This window comes from Mytilus trossulus, unplaced genomic scaffold (assembly GCF_036588685.1).
Source record: "Mytilus trossulus isolate FHL-02 unplaced genomic scaffold, PNRI_Mtr1.1.1.hap1 h1tg000457l__unscaffolded, whole genome shotgun sequence".
In the NCBI taxonomy this organism is placed as follows: Eukaryota; Metazoa; Mollusca; class Bivalvia; order Mytilida; family Mytilidae; genus Mytilus; species Mytilus trossulus.
The window spans coordinates 278231-300677 of NW_026963370.1; the positions used below are offsets into that span (position 1 = coordinate 278231).

Here is a 22447-nt window from a genome sequence, read left to right on the forward strand (position 1 = left end):
ATGCCCCTTTTAAGGTTGTGAAGGACTATGAGAGACATGCTCCACGTAAAACCCCAATTGGCATTTTTAAATGTTGGCACTGCATGAGGTATGCACAGGGTGCACCCCCCCTTTTTTCTCTCTATTAAAAATTTTCAGTTTTTAATTTTATTTATTTAAGTATTATGTAATTATATCTTTTATTTTAAATTAATCAATTTAATTTTCATTTATTTAGGCTGCAAAATTATCACAGCGAATTATCAAAACCATGAAGGATTGTTTCCCCTTGGATTAATCTTTAGTGTTGGAAGTTTAAACTTCCTTGACAAATATGTAAACAAAAGAACAAAAAACATGGTAAGGTTCTCATGATGTGTAAACTAATACAAATCCTTGATTTAAACCATTAAAAAAGGGTTATCAAGAACAGTTACTTTTAGGGCACGACTATTTGATGATTGGGTGCGAAAGGTCTTTACTACTTTAGAAATAAATATTCACTCATTTTCATTTGTCAACATGCATGACATGGTCAATATGTCAATGGCAATATGCATGCTTAACGTTTATTTCCTTCGGAAAATTATATTCACTTGCCTTCACAACTGTTTCCTTCATTTTGTGTTGCAGGATATTTTAATTTTGAAAGTATGGTCGGCTCTCAAGCCTAGGGTATTCATTTGAACCATTCCACCCCATCCCCCTTATGTCGAGCCTTCGACTTTTGTCGAAAAAGCGAGACATAGCGATCCTACATTCCGTCGGCGTCGTCGTCGGCGGCGTCCACAAATATTCACTCTGTGGTTAAAGTTTTTGAAATTTTAATAACTTTCTCAAACTATACTGGATTTCTACCAAACTTGGACAGAAGCTTGTTTATGATCATTAGATAGTATCTAGAATTAAATTCTGTAAAAATAAAATTCCATTTTTTCCGTATTTTACTTATAAATGGACTTAGTTTTTCTGCCGGAAAAAATAACATTCACTCTAGGGTTAAAGTTTTTCAAATTTAAATAACTTTCTTAAACTATACTGGATTTTTACCAAACTTGGACAGAAGCTTGTTTATGATCATTAGATAGTATCTAGAATTAAATTTTGTAAAAATAAAATTCCATTTTTTCTGTATTTTACTTATAAATGGACTTAGTTTTTCTGCCGGGAAAAATAACATTCACTCTAGGGTTAAAGTTTTTCAAATTTAAATAACTATCTTAAACTATCCTGGGTTTGTACCAAACTTGGACAGAAGCTTGTTTATGATCATAAAATAGTATCCAGAAGTAAATCTTGAAAAAAAAAAAACACATTTTTTCGGTATTTTACTTTTAAATGGACTTAGATTTTCTAACAGGAAACTACACATTCACACTGTGGTTAAAGTTTTTAAAATATTATGAACTTTCTTATTCTATTTTGGATTTGTACCAAACTTAGACAGAAGCTTGTTTATGACCAAAAGCTAGTACCTAGAAGGAAATTTTTTTAAAACTTTGTACCTGTGTATCTGTATTTTACTTATAAATAGACTTAGTTTTTCCCAGTTAACATTACATACAATCTGCAGTTAAAGTTTTCAAAACATTTAAATTTATTAGATTCATAAACTATCCTGGACTTTACCAAACTTGGATGGAAGTTTCTTATAATCAAAAGATAGTATCAAGAGGAATATTTTCATTGATTTTTTTCCTCTTTTTCGTTGAGCCTGCAATCATGGCAATTAACAGCCAAAGTAGGCGAGACACTGGGTTCCGCGGAACCCTTAAGAATTTTTCCCTACTTGGGTCATACTTTATTTCTTTTGAGAAATTTTGTTATACCAAGTTTTGTATAAAAGTAAACAATGAAGTTCAATAGCAGTGCTATAGGAAACAGATGTTTATAAAAGATATGATATCTTGATACCCCTATAAAATCTACTGACCCCACTAATGATCCATAGGACTAGCCTTAGGGGGTCACCATGTGATGGAGCAGTTTAACCAATCACTACATCATTAATTACCTGAGGTTTCATAACCAATTTGATCATATACATTGTACTTAGAGCAAATAAATTAATATTTACAGTCATGACAGTATGATGATAGACATGATAGCATACTATTAAATTTACATACATTCACAAATGGGAAAGGATGCTTAGGAGGCTGATATAAGAAAATTTTATCAATTGCATCTAGTAATTATAATATTTGAAATGTCTCCGCATGGAGTATTATATGATAAACAAATTTGAACCTCCGACTTAAAAAGATCACTTTCATAGGTGCACCCAGGGGGGCCTGGGCCAACCCCATTAGGACAACCAGAGCCCCCCCTTTTTATGAACATTTTTGGATCGGCCACTCACTGAATGATATAAAACTTTAATTTTTCTCCATTGTTCATTATTCAAATTGTACATGTACATGTTTATGAATAAAAAAAAATTATATCATGTCATTAGTCATTAGACTAATATCAGCCCTTGGTCATTATCAGCCCTTGAGCCATTGGCTCTTGGTCTGATGAAACATCTAATATGAAAAATGCAAATTAGTAATCAGAAAGTTGGGGTTTTTTTTAAATATAAATTGTGATTGTACTAGTAAAAATGTTTTTAAAGCTACATTCATGACGTTTGTACATGTGTATATCATGATAATTTTATTTTATGGAGAAATAAATAGATTTGAAAATATCTGATATATTTACAACACTGGTTTTTAGTATCTGTAAATTAAAAATAACATTCAATTAATGAATTACTGTCAATGAAGAAATAACATCATAAATGTGGTGCACACTGAATATATAACTGTGGTTATTGAAAATGTGCATCACAGTTTTGAAATTATTTAAAAAAGACACAAAAATTATAAGTCATATTCCTTATAATTTAATTCGAAATTCCATTTTTATGGAGGAACGTGAAAAAATGTTAAAAATTATCTCTATGAGCTGATGGTAAAAAAACTTTCAGCTCATATAAAATTGAATTACTAAGTTATGATATAGATAGAAATACTAATGATTTAATCAGCAACCTTGTCATATATTTTACATGCATCTCTTTTTAATAAAAGTTTGTATAGGTTGTACTTTGTAAATACAGCTGTTTCTCATATATTTTGAACTTACATGTAGCCACATGTTACACATGTTACATTGTAATGAATATATAAGTGGCTCCCAAGTTTTTGTCTTTTCTAAACTGGTAGTCTTGAAGGCAACAAATATCAGATTATAAAGAAGTCTTCTTGTATGATAAAAAAAAAATCATGCTATAAGTTTCTTATCTTTTCAGGGAAATGGTCAGGCCATCCTAACAGAAAAAGAAATTCAAGAAATAAGAGATGAAACACCATGTTAGTATTTTTGTGTTTGATAGTCTTGTAATCCATGTAATGGAATTATCATTTTTTGTTGGTCCAATGATCATGATGTTTTTCAGCCTGTAAGTCTGTTCATCCGTCCGTTCAATCCAATTAATTATTAAAAAAATATATAAAAAAAAACAACTTTGAAGATAAACATGATAAACAACCACTGAAATTTTACCAATTATTCATTTAATACATTTACTGTTGTGATGCCCCCACTAAAGTATTTATTTTGAGTTTTTGAGTTATATTTTTTTTTTTATATAATTATAGATTATTGCTGATCATCTCAACAAGATTGATTTTCTCGCTTGAGCCCTTTAGGTGAAATTGAGAAAAGCAATCAAGTTGAGATGACTATTATTCATTGTTATCAGGGCTGGAATATTATGAGTTCACAAAAAAGAAAATAGTGGGCAAAAAATATTGAAATTTGGGATAATAAATTGAAGATGTCCCTGCTTGCATATAACATTATAAAGACATAAATAGAGAACTAAAAGTTCCGCCACCCAAATTTTTTCTGTGGTTTATAGTAAAAACCTTGGTTTATGTATATAAGTTTCATAAGATATCTGGTGTACATTTAGACAAACTAAAGTTACAGAATGAAAACTAATTTTGGGATATACAAACTACAAAGAGACAGGGATAGCAATTAATGCCCCCTCCCTTTGCTTAGCGGCATAGACATACAGATTTGAAAGTAATATGGTGGTAAAATATAAAGTAGATAGTAATTATAATAATAATGATAAAAATTAAAACAAAGAAGAGAAAACTTCACAAAATATAAAAAAATACTGCAAAAATGAATTACCGCCCCCATCTCCAGTCTCACCATTATCCTGTTATACATGTAGTATAAATATACATATGAGTTGCATGGGATAAAAATCGATCTTTATGCAAATGAATATCAAGAATATATTCAATACATCGGTTAACTCATAATTTGAGCTGAAAATATCCATGCTGAGTATACATGTTACTAAATAATTGAATATGAAAATTGAGTTGATATAACAACCCTACAATAAAGACCAAAATCTTTTATTTTGTATTTGTATATTCCAGAATCAAATCAAACACTTTGATGTACATGTATACTTGCACTTGCATAAAGTCAATTTCTATCGTACGCAGCTCATATTTTGTCATATTCATTTAGAATTAAAGTGGATAATTCAGGTGTTAATATCTCATCTTGTTTTGTAGTTACTGATGCTGAAGTGAAATCATTGCTAAACAGATATGACGAGGTGGACATCTCAGAAAACAATTCAAAAGGACTCAGCTATGATGACGTTCTATATATGCCAGAATTTATAGGAAGTGTGTTTGCCCCACTTGTTATAGCAGCTAATGTGGATACCAAAACAAAACGTATTTATGCCAGACAGTTTATAAAAATATGTTCCACATTAAGTACACAGATCAAGGCTGAAGAGAAAAAAAAATGTAAGTAAACTTGTTTCCTCCTGGAGCCATACATTAAATCTGTTATGATAATTCCCCGAAATCAAACCACAAAATGTATAATATCTGAAAACAAGCTATCCCATTACTAAGTTTTCTAGGTGGACAAATACTACTTTTTCCAACTACCTTAAAAAATTTAATCGTGCACTGACCAATTATGAAGGAAGATATCTGTTAAATTATGATTATCATATTCAAGGAGTTTTTATTAAACCTGCAAATTTATATAGCTTCTGTCAGACAAAGATTGTGTTTCAAGATTGAACTTCCCAACATGCATGAAATATTTGCGACTGGACATATAAAAAAAATCAATTGATAAAGATCGAAGCAATTTTTAAAAGCAGAAATTGTATCTGTTCCAGTGAAGTCCAGTGAAGTCCATTTATTATATTTTCCTTATCCATTCATTGCACTGCACTTTATCGAAGTGCAATAGTTAATCTAGTTTAATTGTAGGAAAACATGTTTAATCATTTCTTAGTGAATAAGATGGGTTAATGTTTATTTTGATCTATCTAAAAGATATAAGACATGATTATTTGATATATTTGTCATGGTGGGACATTTAGGATAAAGTAACATATGTCTGTCCAGAGGCAGATCCAGGGGAACCCCCCTTGATGGGGGATGATCAATGCATTTGAATGGGGACATATCTAGTTGGAACCCCACTTTCTCCTTGGTAGGGAACCCCCTTTTTAATAATGGCTGGATCAACTCCAATTTGTTATCTGCCATCCCCTATTCATTTATTCCAAGAATGTTACAATATTTTGTTTGACTGACAATTCTGAATCAATTTTGAACAAAAGACATTATATTTTCAGATTTGTTTGAGCTATTGAACATCTATGGAACAGGACTGTTGACACATGATGAGATATATAGAATGTATAAACTACTATTTTCTCACACAATTTCTGATGATCATATCCTAGCAATGACGTTTAAAGCTCTCAACCATCCAACACTACAAAACAAGGGACAACTTACTAAGCAAGAATTTTTAAAGGTAACTATGTTTTTGAGAAATATACAAAACGTTTTTAAAAAGTTTGAAAAGAGCACAAAAGACAAAGCAAGATATTTGTCCATATATTTAGCTTTTAATCTGAAAAACATATTTTTCTCTCAAATATACATCCCTTGATCTTTTTTATACAGTGCTTGATCAGGTTTTAAATTGAACTTGTTTTTGTGTCTTTTTATGTTGAAATATTGAGTTATCCCTCTTTGATCTGATTACATAGTTATTACATAGTATGTTAAGTGGAAAGGGATTAATATAAGTTGCAAAACTTGTTTCCCAATCCACTCTAAATAAATATGTTTAAACTAAGTTTATGATGATGATATAGGGGTAAATTCAGTAAAAAATCTCCCATTGACTTTAATGCTAATCTATGTCTTGAATTAAATTTATACCTGATTTACCTTCAGAAATTAGAAAATTTTATATATCATTCATGAAAGTACAAATGTAGCCCTATCTTTTGCAACAATAAAAACAGGGGCATTTGGCATTTTTGGGCATTCACATGGCCTTGTTTACAAACACTGTAGATTCGCACTCAATTCCTTCACTGATCCCCATTACTTTTCAACTCTGTAATAAAAAAAATTAGTACATTCAGCATTTATTTTATTATTTTTTGCAACTCTAGTTTTGATCCAATTATCAAAACATATTTAGTACAAACATCTACCAATCAGAAAAGCACCTGACTTTAGTTTTATACAGAAAGCTCTCCCCCAAATTGGTGGTCCCTGATTTAGTAGTATATTTATTTACTGTTTACCCAAATATCGTTATGAGAAAAGTTTGATTTTGGTTTTATTTACCAAGTATTAAAAGTATTAAGTATATTGTTTTCATTTTCTAACCTGGGATCATAGCTCACTGCTCGACTATAGATGAAGTATTAGATTTGGTCAGGATGCCAGGCTATTGTTTTCACACTGCATATTATATTTTTTTTAATTCCTCATCAGGTTGGAACCAATAACATAATACATGTGACAAATTTGAGATATGATAGGTATACTTTAATTGGATATGAAGTACCAATAAATATTATTGATAACAGTGATAACATTAAAAACCTCATTTTCCAAGGAAAGATATCAAATTAATAAAACACCTTTTCTGAATAACCAATTATTATAATTTTCTAAGGAATGAATCTAAAAGTAGGAAGCTGATAACCTCAATAATATAAAAAAAATTGAAAATGTTGTATGATTGACAATTAAACAACTATCTACCAGAGATCTTAATACTTAAGCTAAGAACATACATAATGTGAAAGAGATAAACATTTTACTGAGCTGCAGGAATATCTGTAAATACCACCTGAAAAAGGTTTCGATAGAAAAAGCACAATTAAATATATCATTAGATAATAAAATGTCTATTGTGTTTGTTTTAGATGATTCCTGACCATGAAATAATGAACAGAATGACAATTAACTTCAGGTTATAAGGAAAATGTGGCTGTATTACCATAGAATGATTGAATCATAAATGAATGAGTTTTTACAGACATTCAACAGTATCAAGAGCTGTGCATGTGATGGAAGTGTAGATAACCATCAATTTCACTGAATGAATTACATCATAGAATGAATATTTTGTGTGACCTGATAAAAACTCTGAGGAAATGTCAAATTGTCATTTAGAAAGATTGTTATAAACATAAAATAAATGATGTGTAATGTTTTGAAAATTATATATAAATGTGTGTTATACTAATAATTTATCAATAAACCCAAGTGGTCTTCAGGGCATCACTCATCCATCAGATAGATCTAGGTTCAAAAGGGAGAGGTGGTGCTATGTAGGATGTTTAAATATACACTCTCGTCCAGTAAAATCATATGTTAACACTTAAATCTGAAGTTAGTAGAGTTCAACTCACTCTGCTAGAAAAAGAACCACTGTAACAACTTTTTGCTTGGCTTTAATTGGTCTGTTGTAAGGTAAATTTGACAAATATCCAAAATACCCTCTCTTCAAGTAGCAATCTATAGTCCCTTTCCTTCATCCTGGTCAACTTACTTTGTGAAGTCTGCCATTTATTTGTATTTGGTCTCTCATTGGGTGTGTGTGAAGTTTTTGCCTCTAGACTTAATGCCACAAATATTGCAAGGAATCTGATAACTCTACCAGGATCCCCTTTGTATTGTTCTTTTGTGTTATGTTAAATTATGTTATGGTTCTTTTCAGGTTGCCTCTGGCGAGGCCATCAGTTAGGAATATTATTCTATGTAATCTATCCTGAGTTTTACTACATTTCGACTTGGCCTACATCAATTATTTGTTGTTTATGATTTTTCCTACCATAGTATATCATTGACTGTTTCCCCATACAAAAATTGACGAAAACAATCGGTTATCAAGAAGTTCAACTTATATTCTTGAATTGAAAATTCATTTGCAAGAGGGAGAATAAATAGGATAGACAATTAATAGTTAACGCAAAAACTTAAAATTAAAAACTATTATAAGAACCAGCACTGAAATTATATGGTGCGTTATGTGAGTCTAGGTGGTCGAGTGGTCTGAAGTGCTGGACACAGTGTAGGCGATGTTGTCTCGATATCTCAATGTTTTGTTCAATCTTGTCTCCTACGATCATTGAGTTCGTGAGGTAAACAAAATTGTATGTTTAACATTGTTGTACTGGTATTTTGAGTAAAAAGTAAAACCTCAAAATTACTGAACCCCGAGGAACATTCAAAAAGGAAAGTTCCTAATCAAATGGCAAAATCAAAAGCTCAAACACATCAAACGAATGGATAACAACTGTCATATTCCTGATCCGGTACTGGCATTTTCCTATGTAACACAATGGTGAATTGCACCTGGTTTTATAGCTACCCAAACCTCTCACTTATATGACATTCGCATCAAATTCCGTTATATTGACAACGATATGTGAACAAAGCTAACAGACACAAGAATCAAATATTTAATTAATACAGCAGTCAATATTGTGTTATAATCTTAATCACAAAAAAAAAAACCACAAACAAATATGTAACAATGACTTATATGAATGTTTTATCTATTTGTGTATTTTCTTTTTTAAATTAAGTTTTATGATTTTATTTTCCAACCAAAGCCAAGTTATAAAAAAGAAAGAAAAAAAGTACGGATGGCGATTGTCATATCTTTAAAAGAGGAACAAAAGATACCAAAGGAACAGTCAAACTCATAAATCGAAAATAAACCGACAACGCCATGGCTAAAAATTAATAAAGACAAACAGCCAAACACATGACACAAAATAGAAAACTAAAGAATAAACAACACAAACCCCATAAAATACTAGGGGTGATCTCAGGTGCTTCGGAAGGGTAAGCAGATCCTGCTCCGCATATGGCACCCGTCGTGTTTATTATGTGATTACAAATTCGGTAAATAGTCTAAATTCGGTAGGTCACATTCATGAAAGGGAAGGGGATTGTAGTTACGACGTAAGGAACATATCCGATATCATTTGTGAAACGGTTATTTTCATGGAGATGATATGATCGTTATCGATGGCATGGAGATGTTATTGTTACAGATCAGCTCAATTATCTATAGTAAAGGATCCTACAAATTAATGTAAGATACAGTCACAGAAACGGTAAACCAATCCCTAGTTTTTGGTGGGGTTCGTGTTGTTTATTCTTTAGTTTTCAATGTTGTGTCATGTGTACTATTGTCTTTTTCATTTTAAGCCATGGCCTTGTCAGTTTGTTTTAGATTTATTAGTTTGACTGTCCCTTTGGTATCTTTCATCCCTCTTTTATTCCATAACGGTCAACTAATTTACGAAGGGACGATTTCAACTTCATCATTTGGAACTCTTGGTTTAATAGTTTCCTTATGAGCAGCAACCCTCTACCAAGAAAATCATGAAATGCAAGCACGGGAGTATCGTATCAATTGTGATATATATATAAATATTAAATGACTAAATAAATAGTCAACGATAAATCTTACGAGGCGATGGATCATATAAAAATGATGCAGTACACTACAAAAATATATATACAACTCGTCTAAACATCAACCCAACAATGTTAGATCTGTTAATTTGCATTCGCAAAATTTTTTTCTTCCCTCGCCGGGATTCGAACCCATGCTACTGTGATATCGTGACACCAAATCGCCTGCACTACAGCCGTCCCGCAAGACCACACGACCACCTGGGCACTACAAAAATAAAGCTTTCAGTGGCCGTGTGTTACCTTTCCTCCTCAGTTTTAATCTAGCGGCGTACTACAGTACATGATATAGAAGGCATGGAGATGTTATTGTTACAGATCAGCTCAATTATCTATAGTAAAGGATGCTACAAATTAATGTAAGATACAGTCACAGAAAATAATTATATTTATAAGTACGTCTGAGTCAGTGACATCTCTACAACATATTATATATATACCCCGTATGCAGGTGCTGCTAGCATGTTGCTACTTAGAAATGGAAAGTGCACAATTATAATGCTGAAATCATCTTTTTGTCGTAAAGTTTTGTTTTCAGCCGACCCTCATTGTTAATTTCTAGATGTAAGTCAAGATATGAGGCCGACCAAACTGTATCTGTAGTATCCTTAAATCTAGTTTGATGGGATAGATACGTTCCATATAGTCACCAAATTTTGAATTATTTAGTGAAAGAACATCATCTATATAGCTGTGTCGTATAAATATTTCCAAACGTAGATGTTGGCTAATATGGCCGATACTGCAATTCTAACGATTCATTAAATCCAAATCAGTAAGTCAGTTTTCGAAATAAATGATGTGGTGAACATTTTTTCCTAATAAAAGAGGAAATGAAGAACAGGTGTACCATTTACCAATTACTTATTTTCATATCAGGTATTTTTTGGTGCCCAATCATTATTACATACAGGCATACAGGTTCTGTTATGTGAATACAAACACTAAACCTTTAAGACTTCGCCTTTTAAATCTGTTTTACGGAATCAACTTGTTTACCGAAAATCGAATTCTTGTTAAATATATATATCTAAAGAATCAGACAATAAAGCAAATAAGACCACCTTATAAACTTTTTTATTGACAAAATCTGTATTTTTCTGTATGCCGACTTCCTATTTTATCCTTTCATTATAACAACTCGTCTAAACATCAACCCAACAATGTTAGATCTGTAAATTTTCTTTCGCAAATTTTTGGTTCTTCCCTCGCCGGGATTCGAACCCATGCTACTGTGATATCGTGACACCAAATCGCCTGCACTGCAGCCGTCCCGCTAGACCACACGACCACCTGGGCTCTCAAAAAAAGAGCTTTTGGTGGGCATGTGTTACCTTTCCACGTCAGTTTTAATCTAGCGGCGTACTACATTACATGATATATAAGGCATGAAGATGGCGATCCGATGGATACATCTGTTGTAGGGTTGTCACTGACTCAGACGTACTTATATATATATATATATTGGCGAGTCAGAACAGCCGTTTCACAAACGAATGAGCGGTCATCGTAGCGACTACCAATGCAAGCCAGACCTCCCTCTTAGTCGTCATTTGAGATCCCCTGGCCACACTAAGGCAGATCTCAATCGACTGACCATTACTATCATTGACCACAACTCTGCTTGGTCTAGGGAGGATAGACTTACTCGGGAAAGATTTTGGATTAGAAAATTAACAACTTTGGCACCAAACGGGATAAATGAAAAGATGTAATTCGACACCATGCAGTGCTTCACATCTGGGTTATATAACTTATTATTACAGTCCCCGTTTTTATTTCTATCCTTACTCATTTCTAAAATATATCTGTTGAATATAACAATCTAAATTGCTTAATTTTTTGAGGGATGTATAAGTACCAAGCCACGTCCAACTAATTTACTAGTCCAAATTTGTTATTTTTTTAAACGGCCGTTTGTTTTAAACATCGCAGACTCTAATGTAACTACACTACAGTTGTTAAATCTGAAATATTTAGAAATAAGACCGTTCAATGCTGTTTATTTGGAATTCTTATTGACGCAATCTTTCTTGTAACATCATAATTATCGACACTGTTAAAGCTTTAGAATTGTGCTAGTTCATATCGCACATTATTATTTTTATTTAAAACATTTATTTGAACTCTCTGATGTAATTAGTCATATAACCTATTTCATATTCAACATATTTTTGCAATGATGCAAGAGTCTTAACTGATGTTCGGTTTGCCTTTTTTATTGTATAAATTTCAAGATTTAGTAAAAGTTTAATCTAAGAAGACTTAAAGATGATTCATTTAACATCAGAATCTGACTGACGAAGGATATCTGTTATCCGAAATATTTATAAATAATTACATTTATAGTTCCTTTTTGTGTTATTGGTGTTGTTATGTACACTTTTTAGGCGTTTATATAATTTATTTTATTGTGTACATGTATCGTTACTTGTAACGATCCAGCGCCCTCGTGGGAAAAATCGTTGACTATTATTCAGACGTTTTATATATATATATATATATATATATAACTCGTCTAAACATCAACCCAACAATGTTAGATCTGTAAATTTGCTTTCGCAAATTTTTGGTTCTTCCCTCGCCGGGATTCGAACCCATGCTACTGTGATATCGTGACACCAAATCGCCTGCACTGCAGCCGTCCCGCTAGACCACACGACCACCTGGGCTCTCAAAAAAAGAGCTTTCGGTGGGCATGTGTTACCTTTCCACGTTAGTTTTAATCTAGCGGCGTACTACAGTACATGATATATAAGGCATGAAGATGTTATTGTTACAGATCAGCTAAATTATCTATTGTAAAGGATCCTACAAATTAATGGAAGATACAGTCACAGAAAATATATATATATCCGGATCTGGTGTACTAAAAAAATATTGAAACCTTATGTTTGTGGCAAAACATCGTGGCCACAAGTTATTCTTTTTTCTGTTTAGTATTAAATTTATATTAAGATCCATTTTGTTACATCTTGTGATCAATTTTATTTGGCAATCGCCAATGGCAGTCAGCATGGATAAAGAACATCAGTTGTTCGACCTGTTAGTCAAATGTGTTTTGTTAAAATATACTTTTATACTTTTTTGGTCTTTTGGAAAATGTTGTTTGTGCTGTTTTTAGACCTTTCTACAACGAAATTTGTTTTACATGCACATTCATAAAAATAGCGGTTTTAATCCAACGCAATCATAGGTTTAAACGTAGGTTTCAATTTAGACTCGTTTATATATATATATAAATATATAAACGAGTCTAAATTATATATATATAATTAGTGTAGATATGTTTATGATCTACGGTACCACTCTTTAAAAGTTTAGTTCGGAATACGTAAGCAACAAAAATTCAAGTTATGTTGAGCATTAAATCAAGTTTAAAAGTGCAATGAATTTATACCACTTCGAAGGAAGATAATTGTTTGGTATCATTGTTGAAAGAATTCGTATCATTCTCTTTACAAATCAGACATTTTAACAAATTCGTTTAACAACAAACAATTTTAAACAAATGTCATGTAATTGCACGAACCCTAGGTTTTAATTTTAAACCTTATGAATGAAAACAGATTAAATTAGTCATTATTTGAAATTTTGTAACTGATTTAAAAGGACATTAAAACCAAAGTATAAGATCAAGCAAAAAATTATGGTTTGCGTATTCAGTTGATCTTTTAATCTTCCTTAATTATACAACATTATTTTGATAATGTGTAATTATTTTGGTAACAAAGATCTTATATAAATTTGTTGACTCTTTGACTTAAAATATTAAAGTTAGTGTGTTTAGGATTTAAATATATTATAGATATAGTAATGGTTTGATAAAGTATATACAACTAACATTACATCGTAGAATGTTTTAGCTTGTTTCCTGTTGTTCGAGCATTATAAAATTAGTGAGATAAATTTATGTTTTATTTTTTCAAATATTCTATCATCGAGCACCACTGGAGAAACAAAAAGTATCGAAATGCACATCTGATGCAGATGTTGTTATCGTATATGATATCATAATATTCAAGAGCTTGTATTTCCTATTATTTCCGTGATAGGGGGTCATCTCACAAAGAATCTATCAGAAATTAAGATTAATCGTTCCAGATTGCTTTAGAAGGCTATCATGAGTTGGTTGTCACAGTAATGACGGATAGTTCCAGTTGTGTAACCGCTATTCTTTTTATTTTTCCAGAATGTGATCTACTGAATTACACAAATCAAGAAATGTGTACTTACCAGGGATGGGGTCGATTACTTTAAAATGTAATCGATTAAATTACAATTACTTTGCTTATAAAATGTAATTGATTACATTACAATTACACCTTATTTCAGCATTAGATTACTTTTCTTTAAAGTAATCATGATTACTTGTGATTACTTATGATTACATTGTATATTGCATTATTAAAGAATTTCTAATAAGTTTTTATATTAACAAAAAAGGTGATTTATTAATCTTATTTAAAAGAATTAAGACCAGTACAGTGTAATTTGATAACATAGCTATAAACAATTGTCCTTTGTCTATGTAAGAGATATAACTTTGTTTTTTCTTAAAAATTTAACAAATTGCCCAATTCATAAAAAAAATGGACAAATAATGAAAAATCAATTAAGTATAGTCTTATTGTCAGTGAGGACATAATTGACACATCCATAAATGTTTTTACAGGTGTTAATCACTACTTCCATTTTTTTTAACAAACAAAAGGTGAGCTTGGGTATTAAAATTGTATTGTCTTAATTGCAATATCGATAAAGTTATACATGGTTAATTGTTATCATTTGTTTGAAAATTTTGAATACATATTATGTCATAATATTTATGGAAAACAAAATTTATTAACATTGTCAAAATTGAAATATGATTTTAAATTCCATTGAATTTCATTGTAGTTTTATAAAAAAATATTGTACATACTTAAATGAAATTGGAGGTAATATCAGAATTTTGCAATCAATGAACAAAAAAGCTTTTAAGACAAACTCTTATATCATAACAGCTCTATCTCACACACACTGGAAAGCAAATTCCTTTAGTAAACTGTTAACAAAATAAAACATTTGGTTACACAAAACTTGTAATATAGATGATACTATTTTGAAAATTCATTTGCAAGAGGGAGAATAACTAGGATAGACAATAAATAGTTTACGCAAAAACTTAGAATTAGAAACTATTATAAAAACCAGCACTGAAATTACATGGTGCGTTAAGTTAGTTTTAGTGATCGAATCAGAAACATGCTAGAACTATAACACAATTGTGCATCAATACGCAGCTGATTATGTTTTTCATAAGTGAGAGGTTTGGCTTGCTAGAAAACCAGGTTCAATCCACTATTGTCTACATGGGAATATGCCTGTACCAAGTTAGGAATATTACAGTTGTTATCCATTCGTTTGATGTGTTTCAGCTTTCGATTGTGCTATTTAATTATGGACTTTTCTGTTATGAATTTTCCTCTGAGATCAGTATTTTTGTGATTTTCCTTTTATTGACTGTTTAGGAATGTTTTGCATTACATTTTAAAACGCAAATTTTCACAATGTATGTTTTCCTTTTCTGCATTTATTTCATATTTTCCCACAAAATGTGTATGAGTTTATAATATGTATTGTCGAGTATAAGTACTCACCAGTTATATATGATGACTCAATCAGCACATTGTTTTTCCACGTGTGTTGCTGATATACATTAAAAAGAATGCTCAAATGTTAGATGATACTATTTATCACATTAAACAAAAGTCCCATCGTAGTGAATACCAGTTTAATGATTTTTTTTATTCATGCTCTACATTTTCATATTGTCTGTCAAAAACTATTTTCCTATATATATACCAGTATTCAAGATTTTTAATCAGCAAGTAATAATATGAATGTAATCTTAAAGTAATCTAAAAGTAATCCTGATTGCACCTGTTTTGGGTCATGTAATTGATTACATTAAGATTACTAGTAATCAGAAATGGCATGATCACTGATTACATAGAATTACACTGCAAAATGTAATCGATTACAGCTGATTACGATTACTAATTACGATTACCCCATGCCTGGTACTTACATGGGCGACATGATGTGTGTCAAAAGTAGAACTGGATCAGCTTGCCCTTTTCGGAGCACCTTTTCAGGGGGTTCGTGTAACCCAGTCGTTAGTTATTGAGATTGTGTCTCTGTGTACTTTTTTCGTCGCTATTTGTTTTTATTACCAAGACATTGTAAGTTTGTTTTCTAATTAAGAGTTTGAAAGTCATTTAAGCAAAGTTTACCTGTCTTTTTTTTTATTATATTTTGCAAGTTAAATGGATACATTAACTGATTAATAAGAGCATTGCAGTATCCATCGTACTACAATCTACACATGACTGAAACTTTTTATTTCGTTTAATGGCGTACCGATATTTACATATTACATATATACATGTTTTGCTTTTTCCAATCATATTGTGTTGTAAAATGATGCCCTTTATGGGTTTCTTGATTGGATTAAAACAAATCTTATCTAATCTTATCTTATCTTATTAATATACGCATTCAAATGCTTGATGAATGTAATTTGCGATTCTGCTTTAGGAAAATGTGTTCAGTCGTAAGTGTCCGGTTCGCGTTATCTTGTTTACATATCGCCATTTGCATGCGATGACATATTTGAGTTTCGGTTGTATTTTCATTGAATTTGAGTCAATTGATATAGAAAAACTAATTGATCGAATTTTATGTTGTCTCTTGGTTTACTTCATTATACTCGTTTGTGTTCACGATATGAGCAAATATTTAAATTTTGGATGTAACGCGTCTCCTGAATGGCTGACGTTATTTTTTTATCAGTCCATAGACATAATTAAGCCATGTGACCGTGAGGTCATCAACGTTTTTTTTCTACGGTTTAAAATGGAATTTAGAATTAAATTATAAGAAATGACTTACATTTTTTCTGTCTAAATCGAAATAACATGAAAAATGTTCATGGCGCACTCTGTTAAATAACCCGCTTCGCGCGTTTTTCAGTGTGAAACAATTTTTTTATGTTACTTCTTCATAGACAGATTTTTTTTACAGTTATTCCTTAATTAAATTAATAATGCGAACCTTACATTAAGAACTGACCAAACAGAGTTATGAAGAAGAAATACTAAAATCGACTATCCATACATTGCTTCTAAACTCATGAGCACTTTCCACTTGTTTTCGCAGTTTTTTTATCCTAAGATAACAATACAGTCTTTTGTTTTGTATTTTTTTCTGATTTTGCTCTATTTTCGATTGTGACATTTTGACAAATGTCTATTTCTTGCATGAACCCTAGGTCTTAATTTCAAAATCATATGAATAAAGACGGATGAAATATAAAATTATTTGATTTTCAGTAATCTTTGAATTGATGTAAAAAGAAATTTAAGCCACGATAACGGATCAAGTAAATAATTATGGTTTACAATTTCAGTTGATCTTTTAAACTTACTAAATTATACAAGATTACTTTTAAGGTGTATGATTATTTTCCTAACAAAGAACTTAACTCATTTTGTTGACTCTTTGACTTAAATATTTCCGTTAGCGTTTTTTGGATTTTAAAGAATCTTAAATGTGAATGCATGCAATTCAAATTAATACAAATATACATACTTAAATGGTTTATTTAAATGTATAACACAATTTACATGTAATCGTAGAATTTCATTGTCTATATGAATAAATACCAATAGTTTTTGTTAGGTTCCGTGCTATTCAGTCATTATAATTATAAGGAGATCTTCAAAGTTACAATTAAGAATTGAAATGGGGAATGTGTCAAAGAGACAACAACCCGACCAAAGAAAAAAACAACAACAGAAGGTCACCAACAGGTCTTCAATGTAGCGAGAAATTCCTGCACCCGGAGGCGTCCTTCAGCTGGCTCCTTAACAAATATATACTAGTTCAGTGATAATGAACGCCATACTAATTTGAAAATAGTACACAAGAAACCAAAATAAAAATAATACATACTAACAAAGGCCAGAGGCTCCTGACTTGGGACAGGCGCAAAAATGCGGCGGGGTTAAACATGTGTGTGAGATCTCAACCCTCCTTCTATACCTCTAGCCAATGTAGAAAAGTAAACGCATAACAATACGCACATTTAAATTTAGTTCAAGAGAAGTCTGAGTCTGATGTCAGACGATGTAACTAAAGAAAATAAACAAAATGACAATAATACATAAATAACAACAGCAGTTAACTGACATGCCAGCTCCAGACTTCAATAAAACTGACTGAAAGATTATGATTTCATCATATGAACATCAGGCATAATCCTTCCCGTTGGGGGTTTAGTATCATACCATCATATTAACATATATGAGAAGAACACAACGGTTACCCGTGTCATGCCAACAACTGTTTTTTAATAAATTTGTTTAGTTCCAATGCAAAGACCCTATAAGTAAATCAATATATCAATATATTGCATATATTTTTATGCTTCCATTTGTCATTTATGATGACATCGAGCATCCCTGGAGAAACGTACTACCGAAATGCATATCTGCTCAAGAACATTGGTATCGTTAACCATAAATTATTACAATTTATTCCACAGCTTCCATTTTTTTATCATGATTTCCTTTATCCGTGGTTGATGCTTACAAAGAAGCGAATTAACAAAGAGTTCAATGTAGTGAAGTTTAAAACATGTTTTCTATAATTTTACGAACCAATTGTTGACTGTTTTGCACTATCTGGTTCACGACGGGTCTTCTCCAATTGTCGTAATCACAATTTCGTCCTTTTTAAGAATCTTCTACCCTTCCGGTCTAACTGAGATCGTTGTAGTTTTTTTTGTGAGTTGTTTGTAGTGCTCAGTTTTTAGTTTTCAATGTTGTATATTATGTACTGCTGTTCGCTCTTTCTTCTTTTTTAGTCTATTGTCATGACACTGTTTGTTTGCCTCAGACTTTTTTGTTTGAATGTCTCATTGATATCTTTCGTTTTTTTTTGGTCATATTTTGCAAACTATATGGATATATTCATGAATTAACTCATCATAGATACCAGAAATAGAATTTAATATTTACGCCAAACGCGCGTTTCGCCTACAAAAAACCTCATCAGTGACGCTCGAATTAAAATTGTTATAAAGGCCAAATAAAAAAGAGCATTGAGGACTAAAAATTCCTAAATGTTCTGCCAAATACAGTTAAGGTGATCATCACTCTATTCAAAATATAAAACAAACAAGCAGAACTGACATTTTTCATCCGTTTATTACCGTATTGATATTCCCAGTATTACCCAATTAGATATTTGCCAGATGCAAGCATTTTTATGTGTTCGTCTTAGGAATGATGCGGAAAAGCGAAACAGATTATTTTGTTTACGCTTCAACATTTGCATTGAAAAAAAAAATAATAACAAAATACTGAACTCCGTGGAAATTTCTAAACGGAAAGTACGTAATAAAATGTCAAAATCAAAAGCTTTAACACGAAACAGTAAAAACTGTAATAATTCTGACTTAGTACAGACATGTGTTTATGTGGAAAATGGTGGATTAAACTTGATTTGATGTTTTACGTGTTCGTCTTTATTATGTGGTTAGCATGTTGAAATATTCTATTGTTACACTAGTGTTTTTTGTGTATTTCTCTGTCCTGATTGTTCTTGCATTTTTTTGTACTGTATTCCTGTCATGTAATGTTGGCATGTTATTGTTATTTTTAACATTGCTATAAAAGCGCGAGGTTTGGGTAGCCAAAAAAACAGGTCCCACCTTTTTTTCTTAAAATGTCCTGTACCAAGTCATTAAAATGGCAATTGTTGTCGTATAGATCATTTTTGTGTGTTGCCATTGTCGATTGTTTTTGGTTGCACTTCAGTGTTTTTGTTGTAACGTTGTTTTCCCCTTAAATTCGATGTGTTTCCCTCGTTTTAGTTTGTAAACCGGATTTATTTATCTCTCGATCGATTTATGACTTTGGAACAGCGGTATACTACTGTTGCCTTTATTTATAGCAAGCTAAACCTCTCACTTGTATGACAATCACACTAAATCCCATTTTATTGACAACGATGTGTGAACAAAACAAATATACAATGTACATAATAGGTAAAAATGTCACACATATGGATACAGCAGTCATGTTTTTGTTATTATCTTAATCACTATGAAAACAAAGAAACACAAACAGGTATATAGACAAAGCACATTATCAGAAATGAAAGGAACGAAATCAATCATAGCACAATAACACAATCATGGTAGATATAATACAGACCTATGTCAAATGGATATCATCACAAATAGCCTAAACAGTAAAGGGTATATTCATATATGTTTATAATCTTGTATGAATATTGTTAGTGCTTCATAAGCCTCTAAAGGCTGGCCGATATGGTATACTATTGCTAATGTATTGAAATGTAATTGTAATTTTACGTATATTGTATCAGGTTGCACTTTAAATAAAATAAAATCTAATCTAATCATACAAACTAATAAAAGAAGACTATAACACATAAGACTATAATCCTGGTACTTTTGATAACTAGTTAATATGATTTAACAACGTCAGTTCCCGGAACCTATCCTTCAAGACCTTCGGTTATTTTTTTTTATGTTAATACGAAATTATTTATCACAAGGTCTTGGTACCTTCCAATGAGTTGGTTTTTTTTAGGAAAAAGGACAAAACATTACTTTAACATACCTCTGGTTTGTCAAATTTCTATTCTGACACTAGTGACGTTTTACCATGTCTGAATAGCAGCTAAGAAATATATATCCCATATGCAGGTGAAGTTAGTATATTACTTTTCAGGTGCGGGAAATCATAATTTCAAAATTAAGTCGTTTCGTTTGTAATTTATTGAATTTTGAGAGATGTGGTCCTTACACAATAACTGTTCCAAAAATAAATGCCCAGGTATTTGCCTTTTTTTTAAAGGAGATGTATATTCGTCAACATATGTGATCTCAACGACTTTTTATGTTTCAATTTATTTTATTATACTTCACGTTAAAATGCCATTATTTGATTGGCTAACGCGAGAGTGTTAGTTTACTCTATCACATGGCTGAGCGGGTGAAATTATTTTGGTATGTTACCCTCTCGTCGAATCGTCAATTTAAAGGACAATGCATTTAATTTACATCAAGTAATTAAACACAATGCTTAAGCTCTACGTTTTGGCTCAGATTTTTTTATTATTTGACTGTCAAAATAAAACAAAAACCATCTTGCTTAACTCTTTTTTCTGATACCAATAACGTTGTAATGTACGTATCTTCATAGAAACTGTTAAAATAAAATTAATCTGTATAAAACAATATTACTAGGACATTCAGTATAATGAATTACATAACACATAGCTGTGAGATTGGTACCCCTCGAAAAAGCATTGTCTACCTTGGCTTCACTGCGGTTAATGTAATAAAGACACTAAAATGTATGGTACATTTCTATATTTTACGCAGCCCTATCCGCTTGGAATGGCGGTTGACCCGTCAGTAATTTATGACTGCCTTGGTCAATTTGGCACATTTCGCTGCGTTTACTTTAGATATGCGTCATTTTGTCGCATATTTCCATTAGCATCCAAAACATTTGATATTGGGGGTCTCTGTATCCCAGGACCCACCACACAAAAAATAATGAATCTCTGTATCCCAGGATTCATTTTATTTTATTGGATGCTTCATTTATTGTAAATATTTAGTTATCTATTAGTAGTTAGTTATATAGTTATCTTTTGTATTCTGCCAATATGAAAGGTGACTACGTTCATTTAATTATCTATCTGTTTGCTATATATATATATATCTTAACTGTTTATCTAGTTATATATGTTTATAATTTTGTAGTTTGTAATAAAGCTGTGGCCAAATACTGCCAAAACTGTGTTTCTGAAATTTGCGCATCAATAATAATAGAATTTATGATTTAGCATAAATTCGGTTATTAGTGTAAGCAATTTGTGTCTTTGACCGTGCTACTTTTTGTCTAATGTGGGTCATCACTTATCCGATTGATCACGCGCAGTATGACTGCGAATGCAATCTTTTCAATAGCTACATTCGACGAAAGCAGACGTATATTTATTTTGAGGATTTTAAAAACCCACCCACCCACCGCTATATGTTTATAATATATTTGGACAATTTTTGCTGTGTGTTGATGTATTTTTTTCAGAATGTTCCTGTTACAATTAATGGTTCGAGACGTCAACTAAGCAGTCAATTGTATATGGAGCGTATCAGTTTGGTATCCAGTGTACGTATCTCTGACAAGTCCGTATTTTGATAGTTGAAGTTTACCTTCTTAACGTTATGTGCGTGTTCTGTTTCAAGACTAAGTATTTTAGAGACATTTCGCTGCGTTTACTTTAGATATGAGTCATTTTGTCGCATATTTCCATTAGCATCCAAAACATTTGATATTGGGGGTCTCTGTATCCCAGGACCCACCACACAAAAAATAATGAATCTCTGTATCCCAGGATTCATTTTATTTTATTGGATGCTTCATTTATTGTAAATATTTAGTTATCTATCTAGTTAGTTATCTAGTTATCTTTTGTAGTCTGCCAATATGAAAGGTGACTACGTTCATTTAATTATCTAT

General features: G+C 31.5%; 1 protein-coding gene across 1 annotated transcript; it reads left to right on the forward strand.

Annotated features, from left to right (window-relative positions):
* The first annotated feature begins 230 nt into the window (after positions 1 to 230).
* On the forward strand, positions 231 to 7476 carry LOC134702407 (uncharacterized). The gene is made up of 5 exons (XM_063563310.1): positions 231 to 339; positions 3278 to 3338; positions 4572 to 4814; positions 5666 to 5850; positions 7268 to 7476. The coding sequence occupies exons 1-5, from the start codon at positions 337 to 339 to the stop codon at positions 7319 to 7321; spliced, it is 546 nt and encodes a 181-aa protein (XP_063419380.1). The 5' UTR covers positions 231 to 336; the 3' UTR covers positions 7322 to 7476.
* The last annotated feature ends 14971 nt before the right edge of the window (positions 7477 to 22447 follow it).

What these genes read in the sequence shown, in the direction of transcription:
- LOC134702407 (XM_063563310.1), top strand. An exon ending in AATAAGAGATGAAACACCAT is followed by an intron (nt 3,339 to 4,571) that starts GTTAGTATTTTT and finishes CTTGTTTTGTAG; the next exon opens with TTACTGATGCTGAAGTGAAA. An exon ending in CTAAGCAAGAATTTTTAAAG is followed by an intron (nt 5,851 to 7,267) that starts GTAACTATGTTT and finishes TGTTTGTTTTAG; the next exon opens with ATGATTCCTGACCATGAAAT.